Genomic DNA, 22,310 nt, shown 5'->3' with positions numbered 1-22,310 from the left:
AAGGTGATATTTGAACTGAAACTCAAGGGAGGTAAGAGAATTGCTTGTCTGCAAAGACCATCAGGTAGGCGTACTCCAGGCTTTTCTGAGACACAGCCCGGGATGTGGTTGGAAGTGAGAGAGCAAGAGGTAGGTAGAGTAGAAAGCAGTGATACTGAGCATCAAGAGGTAGTGGGGTACCAGATCATGTAGGGACTCTTAGGACATTTGAAGGATTCTAAGTGAATGGAGTAGGCATGCCCAAATTTGAAGACAGGGAAGATAAAATAGAATATTTGGAGAGCAGATAAACAGAAATTAGGAGAGTATAAAAGGATTAGCAAACAGTATTAAGGGACCTCTTGAGATAATGTCAATGAAGTAGTTAGCATCTTTTTCTCCTTAAGAATGTTTCTTTTATTTCACTGCTAAGAATGATACTTGCTGTTCATTTTTTACATTGAAACCCTTCATCTTACTATAGAAATATTTTTTAATGGTTTACAAGTAAAGAATTTAAAAATCATGAATAAGTGTTGAATTTCATCAAATAGTTTTTTGGTACCTACAAGATGATGATAGTTTTCATTTTCTTTGTTAGTATTCTGAATTACTTCATTAGATTTTCAGATACTGAATCATCCTTATATTCCTGGAATACATTCTATTTGGTCATGAGATATTATTCTTTTAATATGTTTCTTGATTTGGTTGGATAACATTCTGTTTAAGCTTTCATCTATGTTTATAACTTAAAGATGGCCTATAGCATAATTTTCTGTTGTTTTAATTTTCTGTTGTTTTCTTATTTTGCTATCAGACATTGTAGCCTCATCTGAGTGGCTTTCTAACTTTTTCTCTGAAAGAATTTGCATTAATAAGAGCTAACTTTCTTAAAAATTTGCTAGATTCACCTATATTATGATGTATCTCTTGGGCTTTTAGGGGTCATACTTGGAACCAGATTCTTATGCTTCTGTGTTCATGCTTCCTAGTTTTTCTTGGGTCCATTTTGGATATTTTTTCTCTGTAGAAAATTGATCTCTTTTGAAAATTTTGCTAGCAAGATGCTGATACGATTCTCTTAAATTTTTTCTACTGTATTATTAGATTTGTGTTCTGTTAATTCCTATTACTGCTTGTTGTCTTCTCTCTTTTCTTATGATCAATTATACTCATGGTTTGTTGCTTTTATTAATCTCTTCAAAGAACATTTTTGGTCTTCATACCGGTTGTGTATGTATTATCTTTCATTAATTTCATCTTTATTCCTTGTCATTTCTTTAATCCTCTTCCTTTTGTCTCTATTTTCTAGCCCCTTTAATTAATTCAGTGTTCATTTATTTCTGTTAATGTAATGAAATATGTCTCATAGTCTTTAATGCTAGCTTAATGCCTAAACTCAATCTTTATTTTATTTTAATTTTTTCATTGAGGTATAATTAACATACAATGTTATATTAGATTCAGGTATACAATATAATTTGGCAATTCTATATATTACCCAGTGCTCATCATGATAATGTGTAGAAATTGTTGAATCACTATATTGTACATGTGAAACTAATACAACACTGTATGTTAACTATACTAGAATTAAAATAAATTTTAAAAATTAAAAAAAAATTTTAAAGAGTGCTTTGTCTCTTTTGTTTGTTCATTTGTTTTGTTTCTTCAATTTCACATTTGAGTGAAATCATGGTGTTTGTCTTTCTCTGACTCATTTCACTTTATATCCTCTAGGTCCATCCACATTGTTACAAATGGCAAGATCTCATTCTTTTTATGGCTAAGTAATATTCTATGTCTTCTTTATCCATTTCATTTATTGATGGACACGGGTTACTTCCATATCTTAGATATTATAAATAATACTTCAATAAACATTGGGGTGCATATGTCTTTGCAAGTAAGTTTTTTCATATTCTTTGGGTAAGTACCCAGCAGTGGAATGACTGGATAATATGGTAGTTCTATTTTTAATCTTAGAGGAATCTTCACACTGTTTCCTACAGTGGTTGCACCAATTTGCATGCTTACCAACAATGCGCAAAGGGTTCCTTTTTCTCCACATCTTTGCCCATGCTTTTTGATTGTAGCCATTCTGACATAAGTAAAGAGTTATCTCATTGTGGTTTTGATTTTCATTTCCCTGATGATTAGTGATATTGAGAATATTTTCATATGTCGTTGGCCATCTGTATGTTGTCTTTGGAAAAATGTCTATTCAGGTCTTTGTCCATTTTTTAATCAGATTGTTTTTTTTTTCAGTTTTTGTTTTTGTTTTAGGTGTTGGGTTTTATAAGTTCTCTATGTATTTTGGATATTACCCCCTTATTGCATGTATCATTTACAAATATTTTCTCCCATTTATAGGCTGCCTTTTTATTTTGTCAGTGGTTTCCTTGACTGTGTAAAAGCTTTTTATTTTGATGTAGTCCCAATAGTTTATTTTTGCTTTTGTGTCCCTTGCCTGTGGAGACAGATATAGAAAAATGTTTATATGACTGATGTCAAAGAAACTACTGTCTATGCTTTCTTCTAAGAATTTATGGTTTCAGGTCTCCCCATTTAGGTCCTTAATTCATTCTGAGTTTATTTTGTGTATGGTATAAAAGAGTAGTTCAGTTTCATTCTTTTTTTTATAGCTATCCAGTTTTCCCAACACCTTTTGTTGAAGAGACTTTTTCCCATTGCATATTCTTGCCTATTTTGTTATAGATTAATTGACCATAGAAACATGGGTTTATTTATGTGATCTCTTTTCTGTTCCATTGATCTATGTGTCTACTTTTGTGCTCATAACATGCTATTTTGATTACTATAGCTTTGGTAGTATATCTTGAAATCTGGGATTGTGATACCTCCAGCTTTGTTTTTCTTTCTCAATATGGCTTTAGATATTCAGTCTCTTGTGGTTCCATACAAATTTGAGGATTATTTGTTTTAGTTCTGTGAAGAATGTTGTTGGTATTTTGATGAGGATTGTATTAAATCTGTAGATTGCTTTGGGTGATGTGCACATTTTAACAACATTGGTTCTTTCAGTCCATGAGCATGGAATATCCTTTCATTTGTGACTTCAATTTGTTTTTTTTTATTTTAAACTTATTTATTTATTTTTGAGAGAGAAAGAGAGAGAGAGTGAGCATGATCAGGGGAGGGGCAGAGAGAGGGGGAGAGAGAGAATCCCAAGTGGGTATCGTGCTGCCAGCATGGATCCCAGTGTAAGACTCAGTCCCACAAACCATTAGATCACACCTTGAGCCGAAATTGAGAGTTGCATGCTTAACTGACTGAGCTACCCAGGTGCCCCAGCTCTTCTTTAAATGCTTTGTAGAAAATGAACAAATCAGGAGACTATAGATGCTGGAGAGGATGTGGAGAAACGGGAACCCTCTTGCACTGTTGGTGGGAATGCAAATTGGTGCAGCCACTCTGGAAAACAGTGGGGGTTCCTTAAAAAATTAAAAATAGACTTACCCTATGATCCAGCAGTAGCACTGCTAGGAATTTACCCAAGGGATACAGGAGTACTGATGCATAGGGGCACTTGTACCCCAATGTTTATAGCAGCACTCTCAACAATAGCCAAATTTTGGAAAAAAACCTAAATGTCCATCAACTGATGAATGGATAAAGAAATTGTGGTTTATATACACAATGGAGTACTACGTGGCAATGAGAAAGAATGAAATATGGCCCTTTGTAGCAACGTGGATGGAACTGGAGAGTGTGATGCTAAGTGAAATAAGCCATACAGAGAAAGACAGATGCCATATGGTTTCACTCTTATGTGGATCCTGAGAAACTTAACAGAAGCCCATGGGGGAGGGGAAGGAAAAAAAAATGAGGTTAGAGTGGGAGAAAGCCAAAGCATAAGAGACTGTTAAAAACTGAGAACAAAATGAGGGTTGATGGGGGGGGGGGGGAGGGAGGGAAGAGTAGGTGATGGGCATTGAAGAGGGCATCTTTTGGGATGAGCACTGGGTGTTGTATGGAAACCAATTTGACAATAAATTTCATATATTAAAAAAAAATAAATGCTTGGTAGAATCTACCTATAAAGCCATCTGGTTCTGGACTTTTGTCTTTTGGAAGTTTTTTGATTACTGATTTAATTTCATTGCTATTAATTGGTGTGTTCCAATTTTCTATTTCTTTCTGATTCAGTTTTGGAAGATTATATATTTCTAAGAATTTATCCATTTTCTTCTAGGTTGTCCAGTTTGTTGGCATATAGTTTTTCATACTATTGTCTTATAATACTTTTCACTTCTGGGGTGTCAGTTGTTATTTCACCTCCTTTATTTCTGATTTTAATTATTGGAGTCCTCTCTTTTTTCTTGATGAGTCTGGCTAAAGGTTTATCAATTTTGTTTATCTTATCCTGGTTTCATTGTGCTATTCAGTTTATTTTTTTAGTCTCTGTTTCATTTATTTCTGCTCTAATCTTTACTATTTCCTTTTTTCCATTGGCTTTGGGCTTTGTTTGTTTTTCTTTTTCTAGCTTCTTTAGGTCTAAGGTTAGGTTGTTTGTTTGAGATTTTTCTTGTTTCTTTAGGTAGGCCTGTATTGCTATAAACTTCCCTCTTAGGACAGCTTTTGCTGAATCCTAAAAATTTGGGGTCATTGTGTTTTCATTATTTGTCTCCATGTAGTTTTTCATTTTTTATTTTTTACTTTTTTAATGTTTATTTTTGAGAGAAAGAGAGAGTGAGAGAGCAAGTGAGGGGCAGAGAGAGACAGAGACAGAATACAAAGCAGGCTCCAGGCTCCGAGCTGTCAGTACAGAGCCCGATGCGGGGCTTGAACTCACAAACTGTGAGATCATGACCTGAACTGAAGTCAGACACTTAACCAACTGAGCCACTCAGGATCCCCTGTCTCCATGTATTTTTTGATATCCTCTTTGATTTCTTGGTTGACCCATTTATTGTTTAATAGTATGTTATTTAACCTTCATGTATTTTAATTCTTTCCAGATTTTCTTGATTTCTAGTTTCATACTGTTGTGGTCAGAAAAGATGCATGATATGATTACAACTTTTTTAAATTTATTGAGACTTGTTTTGTGGCCTAATGTGATCTCTTCTGGAGAATTTCCATATGCACTTGAAAAGAATGTGTATTCCACTGTTTCAGGATAGAATGCTCTGAATATATCTGTTAGATGTATCTGGCCCAATGTGTCATTCAAAGCCACTCTTTCCTTGTTGATTTTCTGTGTGGATGATCCATCCATTGATATAAGTGGGTATTAAAGTCCCCTACTATTATTGTATTAGTGTCAATTTCTTCCTTTATGTCAATCAATAGTTGTTTTATGTACTTAGTTGCTCCCATATTGGGTGTATATTTACAGTCGTTATAGCTTCTTGTTGGATTGTTCCTTTTGTCATTATGTAGTATCCTTCTTTGTCTCTTATTATAGACTTTGTTTTAAAGTATATTTTGTCCAATGTAAATATTGCTACCACAGCTTTCTTTCCACTTCCATTTGCATGGTAAATGTTTTTCCATCCCTTCACTTTCAATCTGCATGTGTCTAGATCTGAAGTGAGTCTCTTGTAGCAGCATATAGATGGGTCTTGCTTTTTTATCCATTTAGTTACCCTATGTTTTTTAATTAGAGCATTCAGTTCATTTACATTTAAAGTAATTATGATAGTTATGTACTTATTGCCATTTTGCTACTTATTTTACATTTGTTTTTGTAGTTCTTCTCTGTTCCTTCTTTCCTTGTTCTGTTCCCTTGTGGTTTGATGGCTTGATGTGATTGGTTTCCTTTCTCTTTATTTTTTATGTATCTATTACAGGTTTTGATTTTTGGTTACCATTAGGTTCAGATGTAACATCTTATGCATATAGCAGTCTATATCAGGTCATTTATGTTTGAACTCATTATAAAATTTTTATTCCCCCACCCCATGTTTTATGTATAAGATGTCATACTTTATATCCTTTTATTTTGTGAATCCCTTGACTGATTTTTATGGATTTTGTTGATTTTACTGCTTTTGTGGTTTAGCCTCCATTATGGTTTTATAAATGATTAATCTACTACTTTATTATATGTTTGCATTTGCCTATGAAAATTTTTCCTTTCATAATTTTCTTATTCCTGATTATGGCATTTTCTTTCCACTCAAAGAATTCCCTTTAATGTTTCTCATAAGGCTGCTTTAGTGGTGATGAGCCCTCTAACTTTTGTTTGTCTGGGAAACTCTTTGTCTCTCCTTTTATTCTGAATGATAATAAAGCTGAGTAGAGTATTCTTAGTTGCAGGTTTCTTTCTTTCAGTACTTTGAATATATCTTGCCACTCTCTTCTGGCCTGCAAAGTTTCTGCTGAAAAATTAGCTGATAGCCTTACGGGGTTTTCCTTGTATGTAACTCTTTTCTCTGGCTGCTTTTAAAATTCTCTCTTTATCACTACATTTTGCCATTTTAATTATTATGTGTCTTGGTGTGGACCTCTTTGGGTTAATTTTGTTGGGGACTCTCCGTGCTTCCTGGATCTACATGTCTGTTCCCTTCCCCAGATTAGGGATGTTTTCATTTATTCAAATTAATTTTCTGCCCCATTCTCTCTCTCTCTTTTTCTGAGATCCCCATAATGCAAATGCTATTACCTTTGAGGATGTCACCAAGTTTCCTTAACTGATTCTCATGTTTTATTATGCTTGTTTTCTTTTTTCTATTCAACTTGATTGCTTACCATTACCCTGTCTTCCAAGTGCTAGTCTGTTCTTCCACCTCCTCTAATCTGCTATCGATTTCTTCCAGTGTATTTTTTATTTCAGTTATTGAGTTCTTTATCTCAGATTGGTTCTTTTTTATATTTTCTCTCTTTGTTTAAGGTTTTACTGAGTCCATAAGTATGTTTATGACCATTACTTTGAATTTTTATCAGGCATATTGCTTATCTCAGTTTCATTTAGTTCTCTTGCTATGGTTTTGTCCTGTTCTCTTTTTGAACATATTCCTCTGTCTTCTTATTTTGTCAAGCTCTCAGTGTCTGTTTCTATGTATTAGGAAAGTCAGCTATGTCTCCTGATCTTGGAAAGTTGAGGCTCTATAAAGAAGAGGTCCTTAGGTGCCTTACAGCACAGTGCCCCCTGTTCACCAGAACCAAGCACTTCAGAGATGTATACTATGTGGGCTGCATGCACCCCCCATTATGGCTGAGCTGCACTTAAAGTCTATTTTTTGATAAACATATGGAAATTTGTGAAAATCATCATAGCTTGATGAATTATCACAATTAGCTCTTCTGATAGCTGTGTAACCAGCCCTAGGTTAAGAACAAGAGTATTAATATTTCTTCAGAGGCTTCCTTATGCCCCACTCACAATCTCTCTTTTTCTCAAAGGTAACTACTACTCTGACATCTAATATAGCTAACTTTGCCTCATTTTTATCTTTTCTTTAAGTTTTTTTATTTGTTTTGAGAAAGAAAGAGAGAGAGCAAGTGGGGGAGGGCCAGAGAGAGAGGGAGAAAGAGAATCGCAAGCAGGCTCCACACTGACAGCACAGAGTCTGATGTGGGGCTCAAACTCATGAACTGTGAGATCATGACCTGAGCTGAAACCAAGAGTTGGATGGTTAACCGGCTGAGCCACTCAGGTGCCCCGCATTTTTATCTTTATAAAAATGGAATCATGGATTATGTTGCTCAGTATGATGTTTATAAAATTATTTTTTATGTTTCTATGTGGTTTTGTTTATCGTCATTCTATATTATATTCGATTGTATGAATATACCATAATGTTCATCCATTCAATAGTTGATGGGTATTTAGGTTGTTTCCAGTATTTGGCTACTAGAAGTAATTTTGTTATGAACATTCTCAGAGGTACCTTTTAGTGCAGAGTCATGCATGTTACCTAGGCATGTTTCCTCATGTATGCACATGTATGCGTTCAATTTTACACATGCACATGCTCAGTTTTATTAGTACATACTATCCAAATAGTTTTCCAAGGTGAGTGTAATGATTTCCATTATCTTTATTAGAGTATGAAATTCCCATTGTTCCACATCCACACGACCTCTTGTTTTATCATCTTATAAAATTTTAGCCTTTTATGTGGTATATATGTAAAATGGAATACTACTCAGCAACAAAAAAGAATGAAATCTTGCCATTTGCAACAACATGGATGGAACTGGAGTGCATTATGCTAAGTGAAATAAGTCAGTCAGAGAAAGACAGATATATGTTTTCACTCATATGTGGAAGTTGAGAAACTTAACAGAAGACTGGGGGAAGGGAAAGAAAAAATATATATAGTTATGAAGAGGGAGGAAAACCATAAGAGACTTTTAAATACAGAAAATAAACAGGGTGAAAGGGGGTGGGGGTGGGGGTATGGGAAAAATGGGTGATGGGCATTGAGGAGAGCACTCATTGGGATGAGCACTGGGTGTTTTATGTAAGTGATGAATCATGGGAATCTACTCCCAAGAGCACACCATATGCACTGTATGTCAGCTAACTTGACAATAAGTTATATAAAAAAATATAAATAAATAAATAAAAATAAAATAAAATTTTAGCCCTTTGGGTGCCTGGGTGGCTCAGTTGGTTAAGCATCTGACTCTTGATTTCAGCTCAGGTCATGATCTCACAGTCAGTTCATGGGATCAAGCCCCGTGTCTGGCTCTGCTCGGACAGAGTGGAGCCTGCTTGGGATTCTCTCTCTCTCCCTCTCTCTTTGCCCCTCCCACTCCCCCCGTCAAAATAAATAAATAAACTTAAAAAAATTTTTAGCCATTTTTTGAGCGTTCAATAATGTTCCATGGTGGTATTTTATCTGTAACTCTCTAATACTTTTCCTACATTAACTTTCAAAATTTTTGTATTTTTTTCTTTTAGGCTTTGTCTAAACACTGCCCTGAAGACACTACCTTTAGGATACCCACTGAAGACTGAGTGATTCAACAAACCTCAAGAGGACCGAACCAGGTGCCAACAGAGGAGCATCACAGAATTGCAGGCACAGCCACCCTCATTTCTGGGCGAATATTCCACCACGAGTGCTGTTCCCTGATGAATCAGCAAGCCTAACAAACATTATCCTTTAATTTGCATAGTAATAGTAGTCCACTGGTGTTTCCAGCTGACACAGACACTCAAATTCATTTTTGAAAAAGTAGCATTTTCCAGCATCCTCAAATATCCAGAAGATATCTAAAAAGTTTGGGCTTTGGTGCTTATTAATGAAAGCCATGAAGTCTAAGGCCAACTTTGCTCAGAACCCAAATTGTACCATAATGATATTTCATCCAACCAAAGAAGAATTTAATGACTTTGATAAATACATTGCATACATGGAATCCGAAGGCGCACACCGCGCAGGCCTGGCCAAGGTGATTCCCCCCAAGGAATGGCAAGCCAGGCAGACCTATGACGATATCAGTGACATCTTAATAGCAACTCCCCTCCAGCAGGTGGTCTCCGGGCGGGCAGGTGTGTTTACTCAATACCATAAAAAGAAGAAAGCCATGACAGTGGCGGAGTATCGCCAATTGGCCAACAGCGGAAAGTATCGGACTCCGCCACACTCGGATTTTGAGGATTTGGAGCGAAAGTATTGGAAAACCCGCCTGTACGATTCTCCGATTTATGGCGCTGACATCAGCGGCTCCTTGTTTGCGGAAAACACTCAACAGTGGAACCTTGGCCACCTGGGAACCATCCAGGACCTGCTGGAGCAGGAGTGCGGCGTGGTCATCGAGGGCGTCAACACGCCCTACCTGTACTTTGGCATGTGGAAGACCACCTTCGCCTGGCACACGGAGGACATGGACCTTTACAGCATCAACTACCTGCACTTCGGGGAGCCCAAAACCTGGTACGCGGTGCCCCCGGAGCACGGCCGGCGCCTGGAGCGCCTGGCCACCGAGCTGTTCCCGGGCAGTGCCCGCGCCTGTGACGCCTTCCTGCGGCACAAGGTGGCTCTCATCTCGCCCACGGTCCTCAAGGACAACGGGATCCCCTTCAATCGGATCACCCAGGAGGCTGGCGAGTTCATGGTGACGTTTCCCTATGGCTACCACTCTGGCTTCAACCACGGCTTCAACTGCGCAGAAGCCATCAACTTCGCCACCCCGCGATGGATCGATTATGGCAAAGTGGCGTCTCAGTGCAGCTGCGGGGAGGCCAGGGTCACCTTCTCCATGGACGCCTTCGTGCGCATCCTGCAGCCTGAGCGCTATGAGCTGTGGAAGCGCGGGCAGGACCGGGCTGTTGTGGACCACACGGAGCCCACCTCGCCAGACAAGGGGGAGCTCAGCGCCTGGAGGGAGGCCCAAGCTCCCCGGAGAGCCCTGCTGGGCCTGAGGCACCTCCCACCCCGCCGGGCCACGCGCACCCCTCGGCCTGTGGCCGCTAGTGGTGGGACTGGCCGTCGCACCCCGATGTGCCTGGCCTCCCCACGCTCCTCGCCGGCCCAGACTTCTTCCTCTGATGCCCAGTCTGGGCTTGTCCCCGCCTGCACTTCCCAGGAGGCTGGCGCCACCCGACCACCGACCCCGATTCCCTCTGCCCGAGATGTTCATCCCTCAATGGGCAGATGTGGTCCTGGTCGTCGTCCTCGGGAACAAGGGGCCCGGGGGCCCAGCATCCAGGCCCGGGCCAAGAGGCGTCTCTCGGTGGGAACAACGCACACAGCCCAGTACCCTGAGGCTCTGCCCGGTCCTGTGGATGAACCCTCAGTGGACAACCCTGTAGCACTGAGCCCTGGACTCCAGCAACCTGCGGAGGCTTCTGGGTACAGTTGTGCCCTTTTCCCCTAAGCCCAGGGGATAATGTTGTAACCTACTGCTCTTGTGTGTGGAGGCTCCTTGAGACCCACCACATTTACATCAGAGCTTTGGGCCAGCCTGCAGGTTACTGGTCTTCAGAGGCCAGTGATGTTGCCACTGATGCGTTGAGTCCATGTTCTTTATCATGTTCGCCATAGTTTGTTCTTCCTGCCAGACTCTGGAGTGTCTTTGGACACTGCTAATTCCTGTGTTGCCAACTGAGGTTTCATCCACTAGACACTCTTGTGTCTCTGTAAGCTAGGTCCTGCTGAGGTCATGAGAGCATAATCTTCCCCAGACTCCTCTGGGCCAATGCTTCTGGGTTTTGATTCTCCTCCAATCTCCCTGACTTTTCTCCAACCCTACCCCTTCCCCCCTTTCTTGCAAAACAAGGCCGTTTTGACCAAATGGGTCAGTAGAGACTCAGAACATAATTTATGATCTTTCTGAGTCTTGGATGTATTCAAAATGTGTTATGGCCAGTATTTGTTCACAAATGTATTAAAGGTAACCACAATGTTAAAATCTAAAATTCGTTTCTAATAAATATTGTGCATTCAAATAATTGAGGGGTTGAGGTTATTCTTTTCTGCACTTTTCTTGATAATTATATCAGAACATTTCAAGCAAGGCTGATTTTTGTTGGCTGGCTGCATTGCGTGATGTTGATGAGGAAGCAGTTTGGCAGATGGTTATTGGGATGAGCTGGGTGGGTGAGGGGATTGGGCTTGCAGCCCTATCTTAAGGGTGACTTGGTGGAAGTCACCTGGTACTTTTCTGGGCAGTAGGACCCCAGCTGCTGGGAGGTGAGCATGCAGGGGACCAAAGTGCCCCATCCCAAGACCTTCTCCCCAAGTCTGCACTGCGTTTTCAATACTTTGCATGGCCCATTCATTGACTCATCCCAGGAGACATGTGCACGAAGAAATGGACAAGGGAATTCTACTTGTTAACATGTGCTATGAAGACAGGAAAGGGGTGGGATGCTGGAACACACTGGGCAGGGCTGGCCTAGGTTGGAGGAATCACGGAGAGTTTCATTGAGCAGGAGACCTCTGCCAAGACCCAACTAACAAAAAGGAAGCTGCATCCAGAGCTGATTTCCACTTAGAGGAAACAGTAAGTGGAATAGACCCAACATGGAACTTCTGTTTTCTCAGGAATAGAGAGGAAGCTCATTTGTGTCTGGGCATAGAGAGGAAGAAAGAGAGAGGCAAGGTGTAGGATATGAGGCCTTGTAGCTCTTGTAAAGTATCAGGGTTTTTTTCACCTTGACAGGAGAAGGCATTGGAAGTTTGACACCGCCCTTGACATGCTGGGATTTATGGATTTAAGCAGCGAACTGAGTTGTGGTGTGACGATGTGGGGGCAGGAGTAGTTAGAAAGCCCAAACAATAGTGGTGAGAGTCAATGGTTATTTCGATGTCAGAATTGAAAATACACACAAGTGGAAAAACTCAGAATCAGTCTTGGAAATTGCAAGTGAGGGTTGGGTACAGAAGGAAACATTTCAGAGAAGCAAAGCGCCTCTCCACTCCCTCCAGCTCTCCCCTAAGAACATCACGAAAGCTCTGGCATTGGAAGCCCCACGTATCCCCGAAGGCAAGAGTAATGAAAACATAGTGTTGGGTGGGAATTCTGATGCAGGAATGTGTGTCTCATTCTACACCATGCAGCTGGGCACCTTGGTCTTTCCTAATGTGACAGGAGATGGAAGTAGACTCTGGAATGCTGGGCTTGGGAAGCTGAGCTCAGGGACACCTGGTACAGCGGGTGACGGGGGGGTGGGGGTGGAAGACCCGGATGGAAGTGGACTGGAAGCATCTGGAAGAGAGCAGCCCTAGAGAGCAACTGGACCCACAGCATATCTTACATAAGCAACGAAGACACTTCGGTGTAACGCGTTACTGAGAGCTTGAGGGGTTTTTTTTGGTCCTTCAATTGAGATCAGTTGTGGATACAGCAGTGTAGGGGAATGCAAGAATTCTGAAAATTTCAAGGGCAATCCCTGGCTCATGTTCCTATTTTAAATGTTAGGAATTGAGATTCTCATTATGTTTCAGGAATCTTACAAACTCTTCTCTGGCAGATAGATGTCCCAGGCAGCTTAGCATAAGCTCAAAAAAGGGTTGGGTCTTAAAGGGGAAGAAACAAAGCTGATTTCCAGAAAATATCGTTCCCATTGGCATTCCTCTGTTTTCAGCCAGTTATTTTCACATATTTGTTTTAATTTGCCTTGCTCAATAAGGACAAGAAATATTAAGAATGTTGTTCAGCGTACTCAAACTTTTCTAAGCTTTTTAATGTTTGTTTGTTTGTTTGTTTGTTTGAGAGACAGAGCAAGAGAAGAGAAGGGGCAGAGAGTGAGAGAGAGAATCTCAAACAGGGTCAAAGCTGTTGGTGCAGAGCGGACACAGGACTCGATCTTATGAACCATGAGATCATGACCTGAGCCAAAATAAACAGACTGACGCTCAACTGACCGAACCACCCAAGTGCCCCTAAACTAGTCTTCTTGAAAGGACTGGGAGCCGAGGGTGGTATTGAAGGGGCTTCTGCAAGCAGTTTTATTCACAATCCTATTTCATTCGTGGTGACACCCTCAGTGTAGACACTCAGTGTTGACTACTCTTCTCAGTAAAAGACACCCATCTCCAGCTGTCTGTCATGTCCACTAAGGTTTTCCTATGCTCAATCTTGGTAAAGCAAGGGGCATTTATCATAACAATTATATAAATTGCCACTTTTGTTCTCACTGCCATGATCTCTTCTAGACATTTTTAACCTGTGAGAGAGAACAATGGTGAATTCAGTGTATATTCAAGTTTATAGACAAAAGTATATGCAGCCACAGGTAATATGGTGTGCGTGGTCTTATCAACTTATCCCATTACGTTTTATTTTTTATTTTTTTAATGTTTATTCATTTTTGAGAGACAGAGGCAGAGCATGAGCGGGCGAGGGGCAGAGAGAGAGGGAGACATGGAATTCAAAGCAGGCTCCAGGCTCTGAGCTGTCAGCACAGAGCCCGATGTGGGGCTCAAACCCACAGACTGCAAGATCATGACCTGAGCTGAAGTCAGATGTTTAACCCACTGAGCCACCCAGGCACCCCCCGTTAGGTTTTAAAAATTCAATATTACATTTACAAGCTCTGAAGACATTGCTTTATATAGGTCTTAGTCCAACAAATTAAATGAGATCTGTTGTCAATTTTTATCTTATTCACTCCCCTTCTGATGGACAACAGGATTATTTCTAAATCTTTGTGAATTCAAACGCTTTCCTGAACAGCTTTGTATAAAGAAATAGAAATACTATGTTGTATTTAATGATCATTTTCAACTTTCCTAGAACAGTCAGATTGGCTTCCAATTTATATCTCCACTAGCAGTGAGGGAGTTCTAGCTTCTCTATATTTTGGCCCATTCTTAAAAATCACATGCTTTTATGCCTCCTAATATAAATGAGTAAAAACTAGAATCTCATTGTGTTTGCCTGATTGCTAGGAAATCTGCACATATTTTCATATTAGCCATTTGGATATAATTTGTTAATATTGCCTAATCTGAAGTTTTGCCCTCTTTTGGGGGCTAGGGGATTGTTTTGTTTTGTTTTTTGTAGTTTTTTGTTTGTTTGTTTTTTGCCTTTGTAGAGGTTTTGTGATATTCAGGATACTAATTCATTGTGGGTTTGGTGGTTTGTTTGTTTGTTTGTTTTTTTTGGCATGATGAAAATCTCCTAGAGTGTAATTTTTAATTATTTTTATATCATTGAATTAGGGTTCTAAAGGTAAACTGAACCAATAGAATATATAGAGATACATATAAGAGGAGCTCTTATTATAGGAATTGGTTCACATGGTTGCAGAGGCCAAGAAATCCAGTGATTTTCTAGATTAATGTTCTGCAAGCCTGACAACCAGAAATATGGTGATATAACTCAGCATGAGTCCAATGGCCTGAGAATCTGGGAGCCAATGGTAGAAGTCTGAGTCTGGGTCCCATCACACTTAAAAGTTAAAAAAAAAAACAGTAAGGGCCTCTGGGTGGCTCATTTGGTTAAGCATCTAACTCCTGACTTCTGCTCAGGTCGTGATCTCGCTGTGCTGAGAAGGAGCCCTATGTCTGGCTCTTCGCCGACAGCATGGAGCCTGCTGGGAATTCTCTCTTTCTCTCTCTCTCTCTCTCTGTTCCCTCTGTTCATGCTCACTCTTATCTCAAAACAAATTAAAAAATGTTAAAAAATTAAAAAAAATTTACCAGCAAAAGATGGGTTTATTCTGGAAAAGGAGAATCACAGGGTGAGACAAAAAAGCTGGGGCAAAACTGTACACGAGTCCGGGGAACAACGGACAGATATGCTTTTTTAAGGAGACCAGGGGTAAGTTAGGAAGGCTCTTTTAAATTAAATGTTCACTGCAGTGAAGTGGGAGTTTCAAATGTGCTGGTTTTTCATTGGCTGAGCTGTTGCCCGAGATGAGGAAAGCACCTCTTTCTCCAGCTATTATCCAGTAATAGCCACCTGCAAGATCAAGTCCACGTAAGGTTGAGTCTGCCTCTTCCTGTTGGGTCCGAAATTGACATGAGAGCTCCCCCTGCCAAAAGCTCCCAGCTCCACTTTGGTGAGGTTCTCCACTACCAATTTTCACAGGCCAAACACCTGGGAACCAGAGGCCCTACGTCTGATGTCGCAGGACAAGCAAAGACGCTGTGTCAGCTCAGACCGAGAGGCTGCATTGACCTTTCTTCTTCTTTCATTCCGTTCCAGCACTTGATGACTTGGATCAGCTCACCTGTATGGCTGAAAGTGATCTTTACTCGGTTTACTGATGCAAATGCTAATCTCTTCCTGAGACACCCACGCAGACACACCCAGGAATAATTTCTTTAGCAGCTACTGTGGGCAGCTCTGAGCCCAATCAAGTCCATGCATAAAACTAACTATCAGAGTCATTACATTGGAATGAGTTAAGTATATCAGACATTGCCACCATGGTGCTTTTGGTTCTTTAAGGCCTTTTTTTCCACCCTGAGTTCAAAAAGACAAATTCTTCAGTATGTTTTCTGTTAGTCGTCAAGCTCTGTTTTGAATCTTCAGCCTGCAATCCACCTCAAATTTATGTAAGTGGTGTGAGGTAGAGCTCTACTATTTTTTTTTTTTTTCTCTCAAAAATAGTCCAGGGGCGCCTGGGTGGCTCAGTCGGTTGAGTGTCTGACTTCGGCTCAGGTCACGATCTCGCGGTCCGTGAGTTCGAGCCCCGCATCGGGCTCTGGGCTGATGGCTCAGAGCCTGGAGCCTACTTCCAATTCTGTGTCTCCCTCTCTCTCTGCCCCTCCCCCGTTCATGCTCTGTCTCTCTCTGTCTCAAAAATAAATAAACATTAAAAAAAAATTAAAAAAAAAAATAGTCCATTCTCCCCCACCCCCAGTTTGGTGTTCCGTCCCCATTATATAGAGATTCCCAGTTACACAGTATGCGTGTCTGGCCTCATCTATCTCGTCTACAGATGTGTTTGTTCGTTGCAACTCAACTATCACAGCCTCATAGTGGAGAAGTCAGCCTTCTTTGTCCTCCTTTCAAGGAATAATCTCGGAGATTCTTTGAATATCTGACTCTACCACTTGCTAGATCTGTAACCTTAAGAAGTTTGCCTAATGTCTCCTTGACTCAGTTTCCTCACCCGGCCAACATGAGGATAAGGAGGAGGACTTCCCTGGAAGGGTCGTTATGAAAATTAAACCAATAATTCTAGGAGCGCCTGGGTGGCTCAGTCAGTTAAGCTTCTGACTGGCTTATGTCATGATCTCACGGTTTGTGGGTTTGAGCCCCGCGTCAGGCTCTGTGCTGACAGCTCAGAGCCTGGAACCTGCTTCAGATTCTGTGTCTCCTCCTCCCCTACTCGTGCTCTGTCTCTCTCTGTATTTCAAAAATAAATAAATGTTAAAAAAATGAATTATTCTATGCAGACTATTTTGAACATGTCTGGTATTGGTACTCTCCCTATGCATTAGCTAGCTACTTTTTAATAATATATGTCCTATTAGTTGTAAAGAGGGACTTCTCTTCATCAAAAGATATGAAAGAGAGTGTGAAAAGGCAAATCAGGGAGAGGAAACAGATACTATATTACTCATATCCAATGCAGAGAGAATATCCAGAATATATAAAGAACTACTTCAAAGAAAGACTGACAACCCAGCAGAAAAATGGAGAAAATGCTTGATTAGGCACTTAACCAAAGAGCATATCCAATTGGACAATATACTAAAGAAAAAATCTCTCACCCTCTTTAGTGATCCCCTGGGAAACGCAAATCATAATGGGATACTCCTGCACGGCCATCTGATTAGCTAAAATAAGAAGGCTGATAAATCATCGAAGGTTTGCAAAAGTGAGGAACCACAAGCACCCTCATATGCAGCTAGTGAGTGTGTAAATTGGTAAAAACTCTCCAAAAACAGTTTGGCAGGACAAAGTTTGAATTTACGTTCTGTGACCAAGAAAGTGAGTTTTAGGTATGAATGCACGTGTGTGCTCCAATGAACGTGTGTGAGAGTTTTCAGAGCAACACTGTAAGAGGTCAAGGGTGGAGGCGACCCAGAGGCCCCTCGACAGTTTAAACGTTTATATGGCTGAACCCATGACTGCCCTGAAACAGAACAGAGTCCAGCGATGGGCGACAACATCAAAATGATCAAAAAAATACACAGAAGGGTACATTAAGGCACACAAAGTAGGATTGTATCGATATGAATAAGGTTAAATAAAGTTTTCAAAAATGGGCACAATTTTAATTTTATGTTGTTTACCAAAATTGCTACGCCCAGCGTCAGGATAGGATTAGTGTCAAAGGCAGTTGGGGCTGTAATACCAGAGGGGACGGACAAGTCACGTTCCTGGGTGTCTGGTGAGGTTTTATTTTCTTGACCTGGGTGGTGCTTGCTCTATAGTTATTTGTTAACAGAACATATAAGCTTTATACATTTCTGTAAGCACATAGTTCATGGTTTTAAAACGTTAAAAGGAAAACCCCCCTGCTTCCTGTTCTAAAACTATTAAGACCTATAGTGATTCATGAAATCATTTGATTTGTGTTGTGTTTTGTAGACTGTTTGAAAAATCTAGATTATATTTCTAATATTTTTCATTTGAATATCACTTATTGGTGTCTTCTCTTGTTTATGTTATTTTATTATACTTAGTAATACTTTCCTTTTTTAGAACAGTTTTAGATTTCTGAAAACTCGAGCAGGTAGTTCAAAGAGTTCCCATTCCTCCCAACCCCTCCCACTCCCATTTCCCCCTAGTATTAATGGCTTCATTTCGATGACACATTAGTTCAATGAATGAGTGAATACCAATGTTATTTACTAGAACTTCCTTGTTTTTCACAAAAATGCTTATATAGAACCTTGACAATTTTGGGGAGTAGCAGTCAGTTATATTGCAGGTTGCCCCTCTGTTGGAATTTGTCTTTATTTATGATTACCCTTGGAGGAAGATTACAGAGTTACAGTGCCATTTTTGTCACACCATATCAAGGGCAGATACTATCAACATAAGTTATGACTCTCGGTGTTGACTTGGCTGAAACCATGTTCATTTCACGATCTCCATTGTAAAATGACTACCCCCACCCCACTTGCCACTCTGTACTCCTGAAGGCAGTCAGTATTCACAGCCTGCACTCAGGCAGCAGAGTGTTATCCTCACCTCCTTTAGAGTGGAGTATATGCAATGTATCTGGAATCTTCTGCAGGACAGATTTATTGGTCCTTCTCAATTTGTTAATCATTTATATCAGTGTGGACTCACAGATATTCATCTTATACTTTGAGTTGTCATTGAATAGCACTTTCATTATTTTGTTGGCCAGATTGTTTGAGTTCTGGCCATTAGGAGCTCTTTCCTGTGGTTCCTGTGCCCCTTTGCGGTGACTCTCAATGTCTTTATTGGTGTAATGGGTCCTTAATTTCAAGATTTGAAGAAGCTCCAGGCTCAGGTCATCCGTTTCCTGTCCCAGTCCTAGTAACTTCTTTTCCTTCATCAGATTTGCCACTTTTTTTTTTTAATTTTTCCCTAAAAGTATCTGTTTTCTGGGACACCTGGGTGGCTCAGTGAGCTGTGTCCTACCCTTGATTTTGGCTCAGGTCGTGATCTCATTGTTCCCGAAATCCAGCCCCTTTTGAGGCTCTGTGCTGACAACATGAGCCTGCTTGGAATTCTCTCTCTGCCCCTCTCCACTCACACTTCCTTTCTCTTCTCTTTCTCAAAATAAATAAATAAACATCTTAAAAGTATCAGTTTTCTGTTTTATTAATCATCTCTATTTTTGCAGGTGTTCGTTTTCACCTTCGTTTATTTATCATGGTATCATTATTCTGATTTTTTTCCCCTTTTCTCTTGCATAATACCGCTTTGTTTTTCACTGAGTTGAACATACAAATCAATAGCATTTTATATGGATATTATTGTAGGCGTTATGTGGCTTCTAATTTTCAAATAAATATAGTTGTGTTCAGTTTTTTATTGCTGACTTTCAATTTTCTTTCACTGTGGTCAAGATTATGCTCAATATGTTGGTTCCATGGAAATGTTATTGCTATTTATTTTGTGGTCTTATATCAGTAATATTTTAAAAGTTTCATTATTTTTGAGGCAAAGAGAGAGAGGCAGAGAGAGAGAGGGAGAGAGAGAGAATCCCAAACAGGCTCCTTGCTGTCAACACAAAGCCCACCAGTGGGGCTCACATTCACAAAACCGTCAGATCATGACCTGAGCCAAAATCAAGAGTGGGTGCTTAACTGACTAAGCCGCCCAGGTAACCCTTATATCAGTAAATTTTTATAAGTATTTTATATGTATTCAAAAGCATTTTCCATTGTTATTCTTTGTATGTGTGCTTTACTTCCCAGTGCTGTGTGGTTAGGCACATAAAGTACATCACTGTTACATTTTCCTAGTGAGTGTTTCTCTTTGATAACTCTAAACTTTCTTGTATCCTATAAATATATTTGATGTTAATTACAGGTATCTTTTGTTTAATGTTTGCATAGTTTGACTTTCCCACTCTCCATTTTCAGCCTCTTAGTTTGCTTTGTTTAAAGATTGGTTTAAAAAAAACCAACCAAACAAGAGATTACACAAAGTCGGATGATTACTTACGACCCCAGCCCCAGGATTCCGTTAGATGGGCACTGATACAATTAAAATCAGCTACTGGCCGGGTATAAAGCCAGAGCCATCAGGACGCGAGCTGCATTTGGACGTGAGCTGCTAAGAGTACGAGGTCTCTCCAGGCCCTGGAGTACCTTCAGCTGGAATCAGGATTTTGTTGGTGGAAGGTAGGTCGCTTTATTTGTGCTATTTGCTCTTGTGAGCAAGAGTTATTTTTCTGTTACAAGTTTAAGTTGCTGACTGTAGTTTTATATATGTTTACATTTGAGAAATACACACTGGGACCTCATTTCCTTGGGTTAAAAGAAGGCAGTAAAAACAATTTTATTTTTAGGGGTTCTTGGGTAGCTTAGTGGGTTAAGCGTCTGACTCTTGGTTTCAGCTCAAGTCACAACCTCAAGGTTCATGAGATTCAGACCTGCGTCGGGCTCTGCACTGATGGCTTGGGATTCTCTTTCTTTCTCTTTCTCTCAAAATGAATAAATAAACTTAAAAAAAAAAACAGTTTTACTTTTAAACTGTGTTTTCAGACTTGTGGAGTTAATATTCTTCTTAATAACTTCTTGGTAAAAATCATAGATTTTCAGGAAAAAGCCCTGCATTCAGCAGGCTGGTATCCAGTAGAATTAAGACGGCTTCTAGAACTGGCTACTGGTTTCTAGAATTGGACTACTACCCCTGCATTAACTAGTTGCAGAATGCTATAGATATTTCTCTATGCTAACCTGTGTCCGGAAACTTTGTTGAACCCATCAGTTTTAATAATTCGTCTTTTAATGCAACATGATTAGGTTTTAATTAGACTGCTTCAAGTGTTTACCCATTAAGGTTGAGAACATCCGGTGTAAACTTAACATGAGCATTTATGTTCTGTATTTTGTTGTTTACATAAATCTTTGCTTCTATCATGGCACTTCTTTCCCTTTTTAAAAAAAATATGCATTAAAATAATAAAATAGGTGTTGAGTTATTTCAAATATTTTTCTGCATGCCATCAGATGATAATTGTTCCATTTGATTTGTGAAGGTATTCAGTAATGCTGGTAGAGTTTTTAAACCATCCTTGCAATACTTTATCATGATGTGAGTGTTTTGTTTTTTTTTTTTTTAATGCCATTTCTGGTAAAAATGGGATAAAATTTTATTGGAGACTTTTGCAACTTTTACCCTCAATAATGTTGGCCCTAAAGAGCACTTATCCATCGTCAGTCCCTCTAGGTTTAGCTCCCAGGTTATGCTGGTAGCCTCACAAACAAACTGAATATCATAGTCTAGAAAATTTGTACGAGGCAAGAGTTAGAATCCACTTGTAAGATGGCGTATTAGGTTTTTATGGGTCATACTTAAACAACTTGTTTTATTTTTATTAAGTTTATTAGTATATATAAGTATTCTAGTTTTTTCTTGCACCCATCTAGGATATTTGCACTTTTGAGAAAATTGTCCATTTTTAGTTTTCAAAGTTAGTAGTGCCAAGTTATTTATAAAATTCAATTATAATTTAAAAAATTCTCTACTAGATGTTCTGCTGTATGTCCTCTTATCAAAATGTGGGCTATTTGTATTTTTCATGCTCACGTCTTTTCACTTCTAATTGTCTTTATTAGAATCAGGTTTTGGTTTTGGTGACCACTTCTACTTAAGTTTATTTGTTTATTTTGAGAGGCAGAGAGACAGAGAGAATCCCAGGTAGGCTCCAAGCTGTCGGTGTGGAGCCCGATGCAGAGCTCGGTCTCATGAATCACGGAATCATAACCTGAGCAGAAACAGCATAGGATGCCTAACCCACCAAGACCTTGGTGATCATTTCTATTGGGTAAAATGTTTCATTCGAAATTGTTTGAGCTCATATCTTTGTTTTCCATTCTTTAATTTACCTTTGAGGTTAATTCACCCAGGGCTTCACTCATTTATTTACAAACTTGCTCCATTATTCTTGGTTCAGTTAGATGTTTCTCTTTTTTCTGTCTCATGCTTTGCCCTCAATTCCTTTTTTTTTAATCTTAACTTTACTGAGGTATAATTGACATTAAGAGTTGTGAAATACTGAAAGTGAACATTGTGGTGATTTGATGTATGTACACACATTGTAAGAGGATTTGCCCGTCGAGATGATTAATACAACAATCAGATCACATATTTACTTTTTTTTAATGTATTTTTTGGTGAGAACGTTTAAGTTCTATTCTCATAAAATTTCAATTCTACAGCACAGTTTTATGAACTAGAGTCACCATGGTTTACATTAGATCCTCAGAACTTAGTCATCTTATACCTGAAATTTTGTAGCTTTTTACCAGCCTCCCCCTATTTTTCTCACCCCCAACCCCCCGGGAACC

General features: G+C 39.6%; 1 protein-coding gene across 3 annotated transcripts in view; it reads left to right on the top strand.

Annotated features, from left to right (window-relative positions):
• Window positions 1-11,356, top strand: part of KDM4D (lysine demethylase 4D) — a 34,080-nt gene extending 22,724 nt beyond the window's left edge. For all 3 annotated transcript variants that reach the window (XM_042905171.1, XM_042905170.1, XM_042905172.1), the window contains one exon: window positions 8,861-11,356. In XM_042905171.1, the coding sequence (XP_042761105.1) occupies window positions 9,205-10,782 (1,578 nt within the window). In that variant the 5' untranslated portion in view covers window positions 8,861-9,204 and the 3' untranslated portion in view covers window positions 10,783-11,356. The remainder of the gene's footprint in view (window positions 1-8,860) is intronic.
• Window positions 11,357-22,310: the final 10,954 nt, after the last annotated feature.

This window comes from Panthera leo, chromosome D1, assembly GCF_018350215.1.
Source record: "Panthera leo isolate Ple1 chromosome D1, P.leo_Ple1_pat1.1, whole genome shotgun sequence".
Taxonomy (NCBI): Eukaryota; Metazoa; Chordata; class Mammalia; order Carnivora; family Felidae; genus Panthera; species Panthera leo.
The sequence above is the reverse complement of the archived record's forward strand: the minus strand, read 5'-3'. Positions and strand labels throughout refer to the sequence as shown.